Source organism: Ursus maritimus, unplaced genomic scaffold (genome assembly GCF_017311325.1).
Source record: "Ursus maritimus isolate PB19 unplaced genomic scaffold, ASM1731132v1 scaffold_11, whole genome shotgun sequence".
NCBI lineage: Eukaryota > Metazoa > Chordata > Mammalia > Carnivora > Ursidae > Ursus > Ursus maritimus.
In genome coordinates this window covers 21,578,905-21,597,933 of record NW_024423453.1, presented here as the reverse complement: position 1 = coordinate 21,597,933, position 19,029 = coordinate 21,578,905, and the positions used below count along the sequence as shown (strand labels likewise).

At 36.8% G+C, this 19,029-nt stretch overlaps 1 protein-coding gene across 6 annotated transcripts in view; it reads left to right on the top strand.

The window, feature by feature from the left end:
- SCLT1 (sodium channel and clathrin linker 1) overlaps positions 1-19,029 on the top strand; it is a 193,217-nt gene that overhangs the window by 90,904 nt on the left and 83,284 nt on the right. For 5 of the 6 annotated variants that reach the window (XR_570736.2, XM_040626301.1, XM_008699736.2 and 2 more), the window contains 2 exons: positions 5,012-5,189; positions 8,713-8,811. Coding sequence is in view for 5 of the 6 variants with exons in the window: in XM_040626301.1 (XP_040482235.1) it covers positions 5,012-5,189; positions 8,713-8,811 (277 nt within the window). In the remaining variant the exon portion in view is untranslated. The remainder of the gene's footprint in view (positions 1-5,011; positions 5,190-8,712; positions 8,812-19,029) is intronic. The other variant, XM_008699737.2, reaches the window with a different exon arrangement.

Sequence of the window (19,029 nt, the reverse complement as noted above, 5' to 3'; positions counted from 1 at the left end):
TTTTTCTGTAGTAGCTTATTCTTATTTAATAGATGTTGTATCTTGGTTCATTATATGAAATATATATTTTATAAGGCTTTCTTCTGCTATCATTGTCTTTGCTCTCTCTACATTCCTTTTTTTTCTATGTGCCCATCTGTCTTTCTTGGTGTTTGGTGATCCTTTCTATCCATTGATATTTAAGAGTAAGACAACAAAGTACTTATTTCAGCAGCACATATACTAAAAATTGGAACGCAGAGGGGCGCCTGGGTGGCACAGTGGTTAAGCGTCTGCCTTCGGCTCAGGGCGTGATCCTGGCGTTATAGGATCGAGCCCCACATCAGGCTCTTCTGCTATGAGCCTGCTTCTTCCTCTCCCACTCCCCCTGCTTGTGTACCCTCTCTCGCTGGCTTTCTCTATCTCTGTCGAATAAATAAATAAAATCTTTAAAAAAAAAAAATTGGAACGCAGAGAAAATTAGCATGGCCCACAGGCAAATTCATGAATTATTCCATATCTTAAAAACCAGCTCGTAAGTAGAGAACAGACTGGTGGATTTGGGGGGGGGGGGGAGGTGGGTGAAATGGGTGAAGGTGGTCAAAAGTTATGAATTTCCAGTTATAAAAGACGTAAGTCATAGGATGTAATGTATTAAATGGTGACTATAGTTTACAGTACTGTACTGTATATTTGAAAGTTGCTAAGAGAATAGATCTTAAACATTCTTATCATAAGAAAAAGAATTGTAGCTGTATGTGGTGATGTATAGTAACTAGATTTATTGTGATGACCATTTTACATCGTATACAAATACCAAATCATTATGTTGTACACTGGAAACTAATATATGTTATATGTCAAATATATCTCAGTTAAAAAAAAAAAAAAGAGTAAGACACCAAAAAGCAGATAGGAGGCTAAGTGTGCATAGGCGGATTGTGGTCTGGCAGACTTTACTGTATTATGTTTAGGCAGTAAGTTAGCATTTTCCTTGGGCAGTGCCCATATATCAGAATCTTTCTTGGGCTAGTTTCCCCAGGGTAGGATTCATCAGTCTTCTGCTGTGGCGTAGGAGTAAAAGTGCACAAGCCTGAGTGTATTCCAAAGTTGAAGAAAGAGTCCGGGAGCAATGACGTTCAATATTCAGACTTTCATTCATAACCCTGGGTTTTAGTATGCCTTCTTACCCCCAACTTTACTTGAAATGACAGCCCCTTGCTGTGTAGTTATAGTTACATAGATCTGTGGGCTGAATATGTATCATTTAAGTGGAAGTTTGTGTTTGGCAGTATAGTATATTTATTAGGAACATGGACTCTGGACCCAGACTGAGTTCAAACTCTGGCTTCACCAGTAGCTAGATAAATAACCTTGGGCATGTTGCTTACCCTCTCTGTACTTCTCTTTCTCCATCTAATGATATAACCTATTTCTTATCTTCTATAAGTTTATATCCTACCTCATAGATTAATGATATAACCTATCTCACAGCATTGCTGAAGATATTGAGGATTATGTTTTCTTTAACATAAAGCACCTAGCACAAAGAATGTTATTACAAGTTTTTGCTGTTATCCTTGTTGTTGCCATTATTACAGAGAGAGAACTTGACCCAATTTAGCAAGTTGACAGGATTCTTATAAGATTTGGCTATAGGGCATGTAGAAGTGCCTTAATGAGAATAAGAATAGTAGTAATATGCCTTTTATGTTATAAAATTATGAAGCTGATGATCTGAATCTGCTTTACTGTAACTCCACTCCACTTCTAACATCAGTCTTGACTTTTCTGAGCCAAGTGGTTGGTGGGACTGCTAGACTGTTGAATGCATGTGAAACATTTAGTTGCAAGGCTTTTTCTGACATGCGTGGGTATGAAGCCTGGATGTGAGTGTCAAGGAACCTTGACTGAGGATTGGAATTCACACAGTCCTAAACAAAGCTTGTTCTTGAGAGATGAAGTTAGTACATGCCCTTCATGAGTCACCTGCTCTGCCTGGCCCCAAAGAGGCCATGGTAAAACAAATGGCGAACTAATACTAATAAAGTGCAGTATGTCCTGTGCTTCTTTGAGAGAGGTAAAGACTGCTTCATTTTCTTCCACAAATGCTTTAACTATAGTAAAATAGATTGAATAATGTCATATATTTTGGCTCAGGTCATGATCTCATAGGTCATGAGACTGAGCCCCAAGTCAGGCTCTGTGCTCAGCAGGGAGTCTGCTTGAGATTCTCTCTCTCTCTCTCTCTCTCTCCCTCCCTCCCTCCCTTTCTGTCTCTCTTTCTCTCTCTAAAAATAAATAAATAAGTCTAAAAAAGTATAAAGTAAGGCCCAATAATGTGTTATATTAGAAAACACCTAAAACAGAGTAGATGAACTAGAACATAGATCTCAAGGAAGGGAAGATGAAGAGAATTAGTTTTAAATTTAAAATAAAGGTTTTAGTGGAGCACATTAGCACCTATAAACAAAAAGAAGGAGTGACAGTCAGTATTACACAAGGTCTGGTTTCATGGTAAAAAGCAGTAAACAGAATAAAGAGGGACCTTATGTAATGAAAAATGGCACCATTTTGAAAAAGATACAACATTAATAAACCTAAGTACAGCAAGTAATGGGATAGTTAAATATGTGATGCAAAAGCTAGGAAATTTGATGAAAAGGTGGTTTTGATAAAAATATAGTTATGGTCATTATTTTGGGCCATCTGTATCTCATCTCCCTTCTATGTTTGGGGCATTCCCCAGATTAGAGCTCTTCATGAGAGAATCAGCTAATTCTGTGGTGAAGTTTTGAGCATGTCCCTTGCTACAAAGATTCAAACTTGATTTTCCAGCTCTCCCAGTAAGTCTGTGAACTTACCAATATCCTTTTGATAAACCCTTTTTCCACCTAAATTAGAGTTGGCTTCTACTACTGGCAACTAAGAACCCTGACTAAAATGGTGGCAGACCTTAACTCACTTCATTCAGGTTGAAGCAGATATACCAAACAACAGCAACAACAAAAATATTTTAAAAATAGAGACATAAAAGGTAGGCTGAGTTCTCTCATTTCCCAAAACTGGGAGAGTATGAGGTGTGCTGGAGCAGGCAAGTTTCCTCCCAGTTCTTCTGTGTGGGTAGTGGGAGTGGGGAGAGAATAGAGAATGCTTCTCCTGCCACCACTTAGAAAAAAGAAATGCCTGAAAATAACAAAGAAACATATGAAATGTAAGAGAAGAGTTGTCTTACTATAGTGTATCAGAACCTATTATAAAGCCATATTGATGTGATTTGAGTATAGAATAGATGCATAGGTCAATGAAACATGATAATCCATAAGTAAATCGTTATATTTGCATATTTTAGGTATGTTAAAGGGATTATTTCAATTCATCAGTTACTAATAGTATTCATACAACTGACCATCAATCTGGAAGAAAGTTAAATTGGACTTCTCTCTTATAGCATATTCAGAAGTAAACTCCAGATGCATTTAAGATTTACCAGTAAAAATATTAAAAGCATAGCAATCTTTTGAGGAAATCTAAGAAATTACATTAACAATCTATGGAAGAGGGAAATAGTCTTTATAAAAAATGCAGTCCTACACGCTGAAAAATTTAGCTGTATTAAATGTCAAATTTAGCTATTATTAAAGTGAACATTTTTAGTGTAGTAAAGATTTCCTAAACAGAGTCAGGAGGCAACAACAACCAAAACAATAGATTTGGGGAAAATATTTGTAGCATATAGAACAGCCCGAGGCCTTATATCTTAATATTCAAAGAGTTCATATAAAGGAACAAGCAAATAACCCGTCAGAAAAATTGGCAGAGGGGCGCCTGGGTGGCGCAGTCGTTGGGCTTCTGCCTTCGGCTCAGGGCGTGATCCCGGTGTTATGGGATCGAGCCCCACATCAGGCTCCTCTGCTGTGAGCCTGCTTCTTCCTCTCCCACTCCCCCTGCTTGTGTTCCCTCTCTCGCTGGCTGTCTCTATCTCTGTCAAATAAATAAATAAAATCTTAAAAAAAAAAATTGGCAGAGGATATGAAAAGGAAATTCAAAGAGGACAGTTCACATGGCTAACAAACTAAAAATATGCTTAAACTCTCCAGTAATCAGGGAAATACAAATTAACAATGAAATGAAGTTCCATCCATCAGACTAGGAAAAGAAAGTGCTTTTGGATGTATTCCTTGAGGGGATTTATATATTGAAGGAGAAAAGCAAGTGTAGAAAAGGGTATATATTATGATTTTCATTTTTATAACACAAATTATGTTTAAAAACTATGGACCAGGGGCTCCTGGGTGGCGCAGTCGTTAAGCGTCTGCCTTCAGCTCAGGGCGATCCCAGCGTTCTGGGATTGAGCCCCACGTCAGGCTCTTCCGCTGGGAGCCTGCTTCTTCCTCTCCCACTCCCCCTGCTTGTGTTCCCTCTCTCGCTGGCTTTCTCTCTCTGTCAAATAAATAAATAAAATCTTAAAAAAAACACAAAACCTATGGACCAATGTATATATACTTTGTATACTTATGTATGTACATGTGTATATATGTGTATACGATTTTATGAACATAGAGAAAAATATTCAAAGATACACGTTAGCAAATTAACATGGGTTACCTGGGTAGAGAGTGGGTAAAGGAAGCTAATCAAAAAAGGAAAATTTTTAAAAGACTATATAAATAGAATAACTCATTCTTTAAGGAGTTGCTTTAAAACATTATTATGTAACTAATACACTGTGATACTGTAGAAAGTGTAATATAATTAGAGTCAGAATATCTAGGCTCAGCCTCAGCCCCACAGCTCATTAGCCATATGGCCTTAATCAAATGCTTCACCTCTCTGGGTCTGTTGTTCTTTAAAATGGAAATAATGAAACCTACTTTATAAAACTTTTGTGCAGATCAAATGAGAAAATAGAAAATACATGTGAAAGTAACCAGAATAGTGTTTGTTCTATAATAGATGCTCAGTAAATCTCCTATTTTCCTTCTTCCCTGTAAAAATATTTAACTTTTGCAATGTAATTATTTACTTTTAGACTCTGTGTAGCAATCCAAGAAACCACCCAATTAAGAGCACAAAAAACACATTTGGAAAAACAGACCAGAGAATTACAAGCAAAGTGCAATGAATTAGAAAATGAACAATATGAAGCTATTGTAAGAGCCAGAAATAGCATGCAGCTCTTAGAAGAAGCTAACCTTCAAAAAAATCAGGTAAGAAAACTAGTAAACATGTTTACAAATAATATAATACTGAACATTCCCCCTTATGACCTAATAATAAGGGAGTCAGTAATTACAGAATGAACACAAGAAAATGATAACTGCTGTGCTCTCCATTAACAGACATACTATATTCTTCATGGTAAGACTTAATCATAAAACATGATAAAATAGGGGGACCTGGATGACTCAGTTGGGAAGAGCATGCGACCCTAGATCTCTGGGTCATGAGTTTAAACCCCACACTGGATGTAGAGATTACTAAAAAATAAAATAAAACAAAATATGATAAAATGTCGACCCTTTCCCAAAGCTTTCATATCAGATTTTATGTCTCCAATCCTTATGTAAGTAATCTTCATCCTCTATAGTCTCATACTTTAAAAAATCTCCTGTGGCACTTTACTGCAGTATACCCTCTATTTTATTCAGTTTGAATCAGATTAATCTTTCTCATCTTTTTTTCCCCTTCATCACCTACATAATTGCTCTAATGGAGTAGAAGCTTAATTGACAGGAATTAAATTTAGCTGTAAAGATTTATTAACTGGAACCTTCATGTCACTGTTCTTTTTCTAACCCTCTAACAATTGTGATTCCTATGCTATCACATATTATAGTTTTTTTCTTTTATTACTTCCATATAAATGGTATATAGTTCATAGAAGTCACCAAGGGGATAGATTTGTTTTTAATGTTGTTGCTTCCTTTAGAGATCATTAAATCATTACTTCATTTAAACAATATTTATCAAATACCTAACCTATGCATAATTACTGGGAAATATATTGGAGTAGAAAGGAAATACTTGCTTTATTTATGTTTCCTTTTTTCCTTAGAGTTTACTCCAAGAACAGTTCAGAGCAAGACAAAATTGTTTATCTTTCCCCTTTGAAGCCTAGTCACATGAGCATTGTTAATATCAGGTCACTAAAGAGGAACATTTTGTGTAAGCACAATGGACAGAGAAGTAATGATATTCATTGCCTATCCCTTAAATCTTCTCACTCAGGTACCAAGTCAATGGACCCTTAAAGAGGCTGTTTATGGCTACAGTATTAAGCTCCCTCCTGACCCATTCTTTAATTGTTACAGGAGTCCCACCTTCAGTTGCTAGTTCCAAAAAGTCAAAGATTCTCTCCACTAATCGTACAAACAGACATGAAACACAGCCTATTAAGGTTCTTTTATGTTGCTTCCCTATTTCCTCATTGTCCCATTCTCTCCCACAACATTGTTACATCAAAACAGCTGTTAGTGTATAATTTACAATAGCCAGGATATGGAGGCAACCAGTGCCTATCCATATATGAAAGATGTGGTGTATATATATACACAATGGAACATTACTCAGTCGTAAAAAGAATGAAGTCTTGCCATTTGCAACAACGTGGATGACCTAGAGGGTATAATACCAAGTGAAATAAGTCAGATACCATGTGATTTTACTCATGTAGAATTTAAGAAACTGAAGAAAAGAACAAAAAGAGACAGATTCTTAATATGGAGAACAAACTGATAGTCGAGGGAGGGCAGGTGGATGGGGAGATGGGTGAAATAGGTGAAGGGGTTAAGAGTACACTTAGGATGAGCACTAAGTAATGTATAGAACTGTTGAATCATGGGTGCCTGGCTGGCTCAGTCGGTAGAGCATGTGACAGGGTCATGACTTCAAGCCCCACGTTGGGCATGGAGCCTACTTAAAATAAATACATAAAAAATAATTTTAAAAAAAGAACTGTTGAATCATTATATTATACACCTGAAATTAATGTAACACGCTAATAATTCTACTTGAATAAAAAAAAAACCAGCTGTTAATTCTCACTAGCTTACCTATTTAAGCAGGAGGAAATTTGTTAAACAATTTAAAAAAGACAGATGGGAATGTGGTATCTTTAGAAGGTAGTGGAATCAGAACACAGGGCCACTTATTATGTAATGATAAAAAAAGAGATTCAGTAAGGCCTAAAATTGGAGCAGTTCCAGGCTCAGAAAGATAATTTGTGTGTGGTTTTTTTAATTTTTTATTTAAATTCAGTTAACCAACATATAGTATCGTACATCATTAGTTTCCAATGTAGTGTTCAGTAATTTATCAGTTGCATATAACACCCAATTCAGAAGGATAGTTGGTCTAGAGATGTAAATTTGGGAGTCGTCAGCATATAAATGATATTTAAAACCATGAAACCGGATTAGAACCTCAAAGGACAGATGGAGATAAAGGACTAAGGGCTTAAGTCTTGGGTAGTACAATTTTTATTTTTTTAATTCAGCTTTTATTTTAATTCCAGTATAGTTAACATACAGCATTATATTCGTTTCAGGTGTGTAGTACAGTGATTCAGCAATTCCATACATCACCAGTGCTCATCATGTCACATGCACTTCTTAATCCCATCACCTGTTTCATCCACCCCCCCCATCTCCCCTCTGAAGGGTAGTGCAGGGGTTTTTTTTAAGATTTTATTTATTTATTTGAGACAGGATGAGAGAACACGAGCAGTGTGGAGGGACAGAGGGAGAGGAAGAGTGAGAAGCAGACTCCCCACTGAGCAGGGAGCCCGAGCAACAAGGCAACGCAGGGCTGCAGGGCTCGATCCTAGGACCTGGGATCATGACCTGAGCTGAAGGCAGACGCTTAACTGACTGAGTCACCCAGGCTCCCCAGGTAGTGCAATTTTTAAAGAGGTTCAGGAGAAGAGGAAGAAACAGCAATGTAGACTAAAAAGGAATGATCGGTGAATTAGGAGGAAAACCAATACTGTGGTGTGCTAAAAGCCAAATAAGCAAAGTAAAACGGGAAAAGAGAGTAATCAGTCATCTCAAGTGCTGCTGACAAATCAAATAAGATAGTTATTCAAAATTGACTCATGGGTTGGTTATTAATGGAGACTATGGATGGTGAAAGCCTGATTGGAGTTGGTGTAAGAGAGAAAAAGTATTGGAGATGAGCAAGCACAGACTTTACAGGAGTTTTACTCCAGAGGGAAGCAGAGAAATGGGGTATGACTGACAACAGAACTAGGATTATAGGAGTATTTTTTAGTTGGGAGATGAAAATGATTGGATAAATAGAAACATCAAGGAGTTAGGTGGCAAGGGATGTAATTTGAATAATACCAAATAATGGAAAGAAAGGGAAGTCCAAGAGTTTTTTTTTCCAAGACTTTAATACCTAGATTTGATGACTTATTTTGTATAGAGAGTAAAGGAAAAAAGAAAAATAACTCTTAAGATTTCTAGCTGGGAGGTTAGAAGAGTGATGTGCCTGGCCAAAATAAATACCAGAGTAAAATAATAAATTTTTAGGACAAGGTCAGGTGAGAAGGTTAGGGAAAATAAGTATCATTCATAACTTAGGCAAGATTCCAAGTGGAGATGTCCCAGAAGTTTAGAATAAGATTTTGTTTTCAACAAAGTGATTAGTAGAGAGGTTTTTAACCATTTACTGTTACTTTATTAATAATGATGTGATTTATAATAACATCAAATGATTATTTTTCTGAAGGCTCTACTTGAGGAGAAGCAAAAAGAAAAAGATATAGAAAAAATGAAAGAAACGATCTCTCGGCTTCTGCAAGATGCTGCCATAAGAACCAGGAAGGAAGTAAGGAGTCTTTAAACTTTAAAATTATTTAAAATTCAAAAGTTCACAGAATTTCACAACCTAAGACTAAATACTACCTAAGCTTTTACCTAATGGAACTAGCTAATTAACTATCAGCTAACTGAACCAATTGTGCTAAATTTCAAATAAAAATCATCTCAGGATACCCCTACCATTTGAGCTAGAGTGGGGCTGAGGTGGAGACAGAGGAAGTTGGGGAGGAGGAGAAGGGTTTAGGCTAGGAATATAATGAAGATTAACACACCTGAAGTGTAAAATTTTTAAGAATCCTCAAAAAAAAAACTTAGAATGCATAAGATGCAAGAGAAGAAAACCTACTGTTGGCTTGCAGAATCTTAGAGGAGCTTAGGACAGGAGAAAGCTGGTTTAACCTCTTTTTTTATTGGTAAAGAGACTGAAACCATAAGCGGTTGTTGACTCACTCAAAGTTATATACCAATTAAGGCCAGAGTTTATTTTTTTAAAGATCTTATTTATTTATTTGAGAGAGATAGAGAGTGAGGGAGACAGAGAGAGAGAGAAGGAGCAGGGGGAGGGGCAAAGGGAAAGGGAAGAAGCAGACTCCCCACTGAGCATGGAGCCCAACGTGAGGCTCGATCCCAGGACTCCAGGATCATGACCTGAGCCGAAGGCAGATGCTTAACCGACTGAGCCACCCAGTTAAAGCCAGAATTTAGACTCGTACCTTCTCCTGCTATACTGAGTCCAGCATTGTTTTGATCACATCATGCTGGCACTTGCACAGTTTGTGAATTGTGGTGTTATTTTCAATTTTGTTATCAAGACTAAATCTGATTTTTGTGTTAAACTAATGAATTGATTTTTGGTTTGAATTGTGAGGCTTATGCAAATTAAAACTGGGAAATGTAAGTTTACTTTCATATAAAGGGACAAGACATAACATCTATTTGCCTTTTCTTCTGGTATGGATATGAATCAGTTCATAAGTGGTGTGGTAAAGTTTGAAAGCGTAAAGTGAATTGTGGAGGAAAAAAACAAAAACCCATTTTAAAGATTAAGTAAACTAAAATAAGTAACTTGCTTTAGGGTTCTACCTCTAGGAAGTAGCAGAACTAGATGTAAATACAAGTCTGTTGATTCTTGAGCTCTCCTTTCAAGCACTGTAAGAAATTGTTTCCCATTAATTTTGTATTCTTTTGTTTTTAGAAATTTTCAAACCCATAAAAAGGTTAAAAGCTGTACAGTGAACACCTGTTTTCCCCTTACCCAGATAATTCTTAATGTCTTGCCACACCCATTCCATCTCTTTAAATACATACACGCACTCTTTTGCCAAACATTTGGACATTGACTGCAGGCATTATGACACTTCACTCCTAAATATTTTGGCATGTTTTCCTCCTGAGAAAGGACATTTTACTACACAACCACACCACTATTACCATACCTTAAAAAAAAATCAAAATTATTTTAATCTACACTTTAATTTCCCTAAAATATCTTTATTAGCTTTTTGGTTTTTTAAATCCAGGATCCAATCCAAATTTATGTATCATTGAGTTTGACTGCTATGTCTCTGTAGTTTCCCTCAATTTAACCCAGCCCTCTGCTTTCCTCTGTGTGTGACAAAGAATCCTTTGTACAATCCAGAATATTCCATATCTGGATTCATGTGACCATTTCTTCTTGATTAGATTTAGGTCATTTCTGGTAGAGTGATATGTATATCCCCCACTTGATCACATCAGGAAGCTATAATATAAGGTTGTGCATTGGTTGAAACTCAGCTTGACCACATGGTTAATGTGGTAAGACCAGAACTCTCCATTTGTATACTTTAGAAATCACTGAGGAAAATACTTGAAGACTGTACAGGTATACTTTCTACCAAAAATTTCGTCTAGTGGTCTTAGCATCCATTGATAATCCTTGCCTGAGATAAATATTACAAGGAGTGATTACAAATGATCATATTCTATCCTTTTTATACATTTATTAGCTGTCATTTCTCAGTAAAGAAGCGCTTCCCCCTCTTTTTTAATATCATGATGGTTTCATTCATCTTTATTCTTCTGTTATAATCCATTACCATATTTTTTTCTTCTCATATTGTCTCTGTAGCTTTTTTGCATAAATGATGTTCCTCTCTCATCTTGTAGTTTCCCTGCCTCAGATATGGAATCAGCCACTTTTCCAAGAAACATTTGTTATAATATTTTTATTTAATATTTGTGTCAGAGACATGAATTTGCAAAACTACTGTTTCCATTTTTACTGTAATATTTACATTAAAGTGCTTTCCTATATATTCATAAAGACTATCTATGAAATGGTTAACACAAAGGATTGAAAACTAATAATCCTTTCCTTTAAAATGAGTTCCTATAAGATAGTTGGATACACTATATATTCCATTACCGGATAAAATAAAGGTATTAATTCTTTTCTTAACCTGTATTTTTTCTATGGGCAGTATTATTTCTCTCCTAGTTAGATTGAAGTAAATTTGTTTTAAAAAGTTTCATCAGTTAAAAAAGTAAAGATAATGTGCTTGCTTTCCTCCCAAGCAACTAAGTGGTAGAGTTTTCATTCGTACAAGTTCTCTGTATGATGTTTCTTGATGCAAAAGTGTTCCTTAGGGGGCGCCTGGGTGGCGCAGTCGTTAAACGTCTGCCTTCGGCTCAGGGTGTGATCCCAGCGTTCTGGGATCGAGCCCCACATCAGGCTCCTCCGCTAGGAGCCTGCTTCTTCCTCTCCCACTCCCCCTGCTTGTGTTCCCTCTCTGCTGGCTGTCCCTGTCAAATAAATAAATCTTTAAAAAAAAAAAAAAGTGTTCCTTTGAAATCTGTTACTTTGTCACAGGCTGAAATTAGGTGATTTCCTAAGATAAAATTTCTAATTTGAAGCAGAATTCAAACTAAAACCTTGGTTTTTTTTTTTTAATTATTAATTTGTATATCATTTCTGTAGGAATCCTTATCCTATTCTTAGGATTAAGAATACTGTTATCTTTGGCTGTAATTTGAAATATTTTTGATGGCATATCTTTAAAATCTTTAATAAATTTTGTGACTTTTAGTGATAAAAATGTTTTATGAAGGTATTCACGATATAAGAAACCCTCTAACTGGGGCGCCTGGGTGGCTCAGTCGTTAAGCATCTGCTTTCGGCTCAGGGCGTGATCCCAGCATTCTGGGATCGAGCCCTACATCAGGCTTCTCTGCTAGGAGCCGCTTCTTCCTCTCCCACTCCCCCTGCTTGTGTTCCCTCTCTAGCTGGCTGTCTCTCTCTGTCAAATAAATAAATAAAATCTTTAAAAAAAAAGAAAGAAGGAAAGAAAGAAAGAAAGAAAGAAAGAAAGAAAGAAAGAAAGAAAGGAAGAAAGAAAGAAACCCTCTGATTTTCTGATCCTAAAATAAATTCACGTTGGGGCGCCTGGTGGCTTGGTTGGTTAAACGTCAAACTCTTGATTTCAGCTCAAGTTGTGATCTTGGGTTTGTTAAATCAATCCCTGTGACAGGCTGTGCCTTGGGAGTGAAGCCTGGTTAAGATTCTTTCTCTCAGAGGAGGAGTAGGGGGACCTTCAGTTTGTCTCATCCCTTGAATACAGCTAGATAGTTATCAAATCATTCTGAATACCTAAGAAATCAATCGGAGATCTGAGAGAAGAAATGCTGGAAGTCTACAAGTAGAAAAACCACCACTGTTTGGAAGGTAGGAGGTGCGGAGACTTGAATCCAGGGTTATGTAGCTGAGGATATGGGGGAGGGAAGGCAACCTGCTTAAGGAGGCTACTGCAAAGTATTATAAGCAGAGGAAAGCAAAATCAGAATTTTAGAAGTCTGCTAAAGGGGGCGATGTCCCTGGCTTAAAGGTACTCAGGTGGTGAAGCAGCACAGAATCCCAGGGATAACAGCATGCTCTCAGGATCCCTGGGGTCACAGGAAGAACAGGTGATAACGTGAGTGGGGCAGAGTTCCCAGGCATAGGAGTGGGGAAGCTGGCTGCAAAACAGCGAGTATAGGTGTTTGCTTTCTGCTCTGTGTTTCCATAAACTGTGAACTGCTGCACGGTCTTGCGACCACTTTCCTGGGAAGGGTCCAGCAAAAGACAGAAGCGTGGCAAGACCCACCCTCCCCCCCAGGAGGAACAGCGTGGGTTCATGCCCCAGGAGTGCATAAAATTTGGAGTTTTGGAATTCAGCCGCGTGCCCGAGATAAAAATGCTCAGTTACAGGCCAGGTGAACACAGAGGTCTGACAGAAACTGGGAAGATGAAGAGGGATTGATTGCTTTTCTTTGAGGGCTCACTGAAGGGTGGGGGTGCAAACTTTCACCTCCAGGGCTAGATAGTGAGGCACGCATCCCATCCATGGTTGCTCCAAGCCTTCAGGGAGCAAAATAGCTCCACCTAGTGGAGCCTTACACTGAGCCCTGCCTCTGTGCATGGGACGCACATTTGCAATAGGGCATGTCCACCTGAGAATCAGTGCAATAGGCCCCTGCCCCAGAAGACCAGCACAAACAGTTGGCTCTCACCAAGTTTACTAATCCTAGAGGGCTGCAAAGCTTCAGCTCTTGGGAAAAACAGTATATAGCATTCTTTCTATTTTTATTCTTTAGTTGTTCAGTATTGTTTTTCTCAGTTACTTATTTTTTCAATTTTTTAAGTTATTTTTTAATTTTTATTTATATATACATTTCATTCATTCATTGTATTTTATTTTTTTATATATCTAAGTTTTTTGTTCTTGTTTTGGGATCTAGTTTCTTTTAACAAGCAAACCAGAACACACCCAGGATCTAGTTTTTGGCTTTGTTTTGTTCTATTGTTGTTGTTACTGCTTTTTCTCTTTCTTTTCCTTCCTGAATAAAATGACAAGATGGAAATTCACCCCAAAATAAAGAACAGGAGGTGTAGTACTCACTGCCAGAGATGTAATCAATATGGATATAAGTAAGATATCTGAACTAGAATTTAAAACAATGATTATAAAGATACTGGCTGGGCTTGAAGAAGGCATAGAGCACACTACAGAATCCCTTACTGTAGAGATAAAAGAACTAAAATCCAGCCTGGCCAAAATTAAAAATGCTATTAGCAAGATGAAGTCCTAAGTAGAGGCCATAAAAATGAGGATGAACAAAGCAGAAGAGCAAATCATTGATATAGAAGATAAAATGATGGAAAATAAGGAAGCTGAAAAGAGAGAAAAAACTACTAGATCACGAAGGGAGACTTAGGGAACTTGACAATTCCATAAAGTGAAATAATTTCCATATTATAGGGGTCCCAGAAGATGAGCAGGAGAAGGGGGCAGAAAGCTTATTTGAACAAATTATAGCTGAGAACACCCCTAATCTGGGGAAGAAAACAGGCATTCAAGTTCAGGAGGCACAGAGAACTGCCCTCAAAATCAACAAAAATAAGTCAACAGCTGGACATACTATAGTGAAGCTTGCAAATTTCAAAGATAAAGAGAAAATCCTGAAAGCAGTTCAGGACAAGAGGTTCTTAACCTACAAGGGTAGATACATAAGGCTGGCAGCAGATGTGTCCGCGGAGACCTGGCTGGCCAGAAAGGACCGGCATGATATATTCAGTGTGCTAAATGAGAAAATTATGCAGCCAAGAATACTTTATCCAGCAAAGCTGTCGTTGAGATTAGGAGGAGAGATAAAGAGTTTTCAGGATAAACAACAACTGAAAGAATCTGTGAACACTATACCAGCCCTGCAAGAAATATTAAAAGGGATCCTTTGAGCAGAAAGCCCAAAAGTAACAAAGACCAGAAAGGAACAGAGACAATCTACGGGAATAGCAAATTTGCGAGTACTACAATGGCACTAAATTCATATCTTTCAATAATTACTCTGAATTTAAATGGACTCAATGCTCCAATCAAAAGACATAGGGTATCAGAATGGATTAAAAATCAAGACCCATCCATATGCTGCTTACAAGAGACTCAGACACCTCCAGATTGAAAGTGAAGGGGTGAAGAACCATTTATCATGCTAATGAATATCGAAAGCTGGAGTAGCCATCCTTATATCAGAAAAACTGGATTTTAAACCAAAGGCTATAATAAGAGATGTAGGAAGACACTATATCATAATAAAAGGGTCTATCCAACAAGAATATCTACAATTGTAAATATTTATGCCCCTAACGTGGGTGCAGCCAAATATATAAACCAATTAATAACCAAATTAAAGAAACTCATTGATAATAATACAATAATAATGGGGGACTTTAACACCCCACTTACAGCAATGGACAGATCATCTAAATATCAACAAGGAAAAGGCTCTGAATGACACACTGGATCAGAGGGACTTAACAGATACATTCAGAGCATTTCATCCTAAAGCAGCAGAATACACAGTATTCTCAAGTGCACTTGGAACATTCTCCAGAAAAGATCATATTGGGCCATAAATCTGGTCTCAACCAGTACAAAAAGACTGAAATGATACAATGCGTGTTTTCAGACCACAATGCTATAAAACTTGAAGTCAACCACAAGAAAAAACTTGGAAGGACCACAAATACATGGAGGTTAAAGAACATCCTACTATGGAATGAATGGGTCAACTAGGAAGTTAAAGAATGATTAAATACATGGAAGCAAATGAAAATGAAAATGAAAACATAACAGTCCAGAAGCTTTAGGATGCAGCAAAGGCACTCCTAAGAGAAAAGTATATAGCAATACAGGCCTTCCTCAAAAAACAAGATAAGTCTCAGATATAAAACCTAACCTTATACCTAAAAGAGCTAGAAAGAATAGGAAATAAAGACCAAATTCAGCAGAAGAAGAGAAATAATAAAGATTAGAACAGAAACCAATGATACAGAAATTAAAAAAAAAAAAAATACCTGTAGAACAGATCGCCAAAACTAGGAGCTGGTTCTTTGAAAGAATTAATAAGATTGATAACCCCCTAGCCAGACTTATCAAAAAGAAAAGAGAAAGGACCTAAATAAATAAAATCACGAATGAAAGAGGAGAGATCACAACCAACACTGAAGAAGTTATTATGAGCAATTATATGGCAACAACTTAGGCAATGTGGAAGAAGTGGATGCATTCCTAGAAACATGTAAACTACCAAAACTGAAACAGGAAGAAATAGAAAACCTGAACACATAACCAGCAAAGAAATTGAAGCAGTAGTCAAAAATCTCCCAAAAAACAAAAGTCCAGGGCCAGAGGGCTTCCAAGAGGAATTCTACCAAACATTTAAATAAGATTTAATATCTATTCTTTTGAAGCTGTTTCAAAAAATAGAAATGAAAAGAAAACTTCCAAACTCCTTCTATGAGGCCACCATTACCTTGATCCCAAAACCAGACAGAGACCCCACTAAAAAGGATAGTTACACACTGATATCCCTGATGACTGGGATGCAAAAATTCTCACCAAGACACTAGCTAATAGGATCCTACAGTACATTGAAAAGATTATTCACAATGACCAAGTGAGATTTATTCATGGACTGCAGGGATAGTTCAACATCCACAAATCAATCAGTATGATACACCACATTAATAAAAGAAAGGACAAGAACCATATGATCCTCTCAATAGATGCAGAAAAAGCATTTAACAAAATACAGCATCTTTTCTTGATAAAAACCCTCTGCCATGTATGAAAGACCCACAGCAAATATCCTCAACAGAGAAAACTGAGAACTTTTCCCCTAAGATCAGGAACATGACAGGGATGTCTACTCTCACCACTGTTGTTCAACATAGTACTGGAAGTCCTAGCCTCAGCAATCAGACAACAAAAAGAAATAAAAAGCATCCAAATCAGCAAAGAAGTCAAACTCTAATTCATCGCAGATTACGTGATTCTCTATGTAGAAAACCCAAGACTCCACCAAAAAATTGCTAGAACTGGTACAGGAATTCAGCAAAGTCACGGGATATAAAATCAATGCAGAGAAGTCAGTTGCATTTCAGTACACTAACAAGGAAGCAGAAATCAAGCAAGCGATCCCATTTACAATTGCACCAAAAGCCATAAAATACCTAGGAATAAACCTAACCAAAGAGGTAAAGGACCTGTAATCGAAAACTGTAGAACACTTACGAAATAAATTGAGGAAGACACAAAGAAATGGAATAACATCCCATGCTCCTGAATTGGAAGAACAAATATTGTTAAAATGTGTGTGCTACCCAAAGCACTCTGCACATTCAATGCAATCCCTATCAAAATACCATCATCATTTTTCAGAGCTGGAACACAATCCTAAAATTTGTATGGAACTAGAAAAGACCCCGAATAGCCAAGATCATGTTGAAAAAGAAAAACAAAGCTGGAGGTGTCACAATTCCATACTTCAAGCTGTATTACATGTCTATAATCATCAAGATTGTATGGTACGGGTAAAAAACAGATACATAGATCAATAGAGACCCCAGAAATGGACCCTCAACTCTGTGGTCAGCTAATCGACAAAGCAGGAAAGAATATCCAATAGAAAAAAGACAGTCTCTTCAACAAATGGTATTGGGAAAACTGGACAGTCACATGCAGAAGAATGAAACTAGACCACTTTCTTATACCATATGCAAAAAATAAACTCAAAATGGATGAAAGACCTAAACGTGAGACAGGAATCCATCAAAATCCTAGATGAGAACGCAGGCAGCAACCTCTTTAACCTCAGCTGCAGCAACTTCTTACTAGACATGTTTCCAAAGGCAAGGGAAAGAAAAGCAAAAATGAACTATTGGGACTTCGCCAGGAGAAAAAGCTTTTGCACAGCAAGGGAAACAATCAACAAAACTAAAAGGCAACCTATGGAATGGGATAAGATATTTGCAAGTGACATATCAGATAAAGAGCTAGTATCCAAAACCTATAAAGAACAGGGGCGCCTGGGTGGCTCAGTTGTTAAGCGTCTGCCTTCGGCTCAGGGCGTGATCCCGGTGTTATGGGATCGAGCCCCACATCAGGCTCCTCTGCTGGAAGCCTGCTTCTTCCTCTCCCACTCCCCCTGCTTGTGTTCCCTCTCTCGCTGGCTGTCTCTCTCTCTCTGTCAAATAAATAAATAAAATCTTTAAAAAAAAAAAAACCTATAAAGAACATACCAGACTCAACACCCAAAAAACAAATACCTTACAAATCACTTACAATTCCACTACCTAGAGATAAGTACTATTTTTAGCATTGTCCTCTGAATTTTCATTTAATTGCAAATTATTAATGATGTGGTGTAGCTATCTGTGAAACAAAAAATTCTGGAGGTATATACATCAACCTTCAAATAGTGCTAAGCCTAGAAGATAGAATAATGAGAAATGTTTCTCTTTCTACATATTATAATTCTGCAATGTGTGGAATTTCAAAGAGTAGGAATTATTTTCATTAAGTATATATATAAATTATATATATAATATCTTATAGAGCATGTAGTATATCCTCCTTATATACATTTTTATTTTTAAATATATTTTTAATGTTTTTATATGAAATTTTTCACCCATATTGGTGATAGTTGCCCCACTTATCATAATTTGACATGTTCTCCAAATACGTAGAATTAATCTGTTGAATTGGGGGTTACTTATGTCTGATGACTTTAGAAGTATCTTTTTATTAACAGAGTAAATGTAATGAATCGTCACATATTTATGTTCTGGCTGTAAAACTAAACAAAATATGATAGTAGCTTATTTCTTTAAAATAAAGAAATAGCTTTTTCTCAGATCTCTTTCAAAAGTAAAACTTAATTTGTGAAAATAACATTATATTTTGATTTTGATTTTCTTTTGATTTTAAATCATGGCTGAAAATTTGTAATTAATATTATATTCATCCAGTTAGGCACTATTTGCACTATTATTGGCCTTTTCTCTTTCTGTCTCTTGTTAATTTACCTTACTATTTGGTTTATAAATACCCTTACTATCCATAAATTATCGAAGAAAATGTTTACATAAAGAAAGTGAGGTTAGGTTAAGAGAGGTGATTTTAGTTGCCATACAGGCTTCTGAACCCCAGCGACGTTAAACTGCCTCTCAAATATGTGTATTTGCTCACATAACAAGATTTACATTGTTTTATCAGATACTAACCTCAAAATATTTTCTATGACCTTTGCAGCATAGGATTTTACTGATGATATACCGTCAGTTTCAGTAGTCCTACACAGTCTTTTTAGTAAGTATGAATAGTTCAATTTACTGAATTATCAGCATCAGTGTAAAAATATTTCA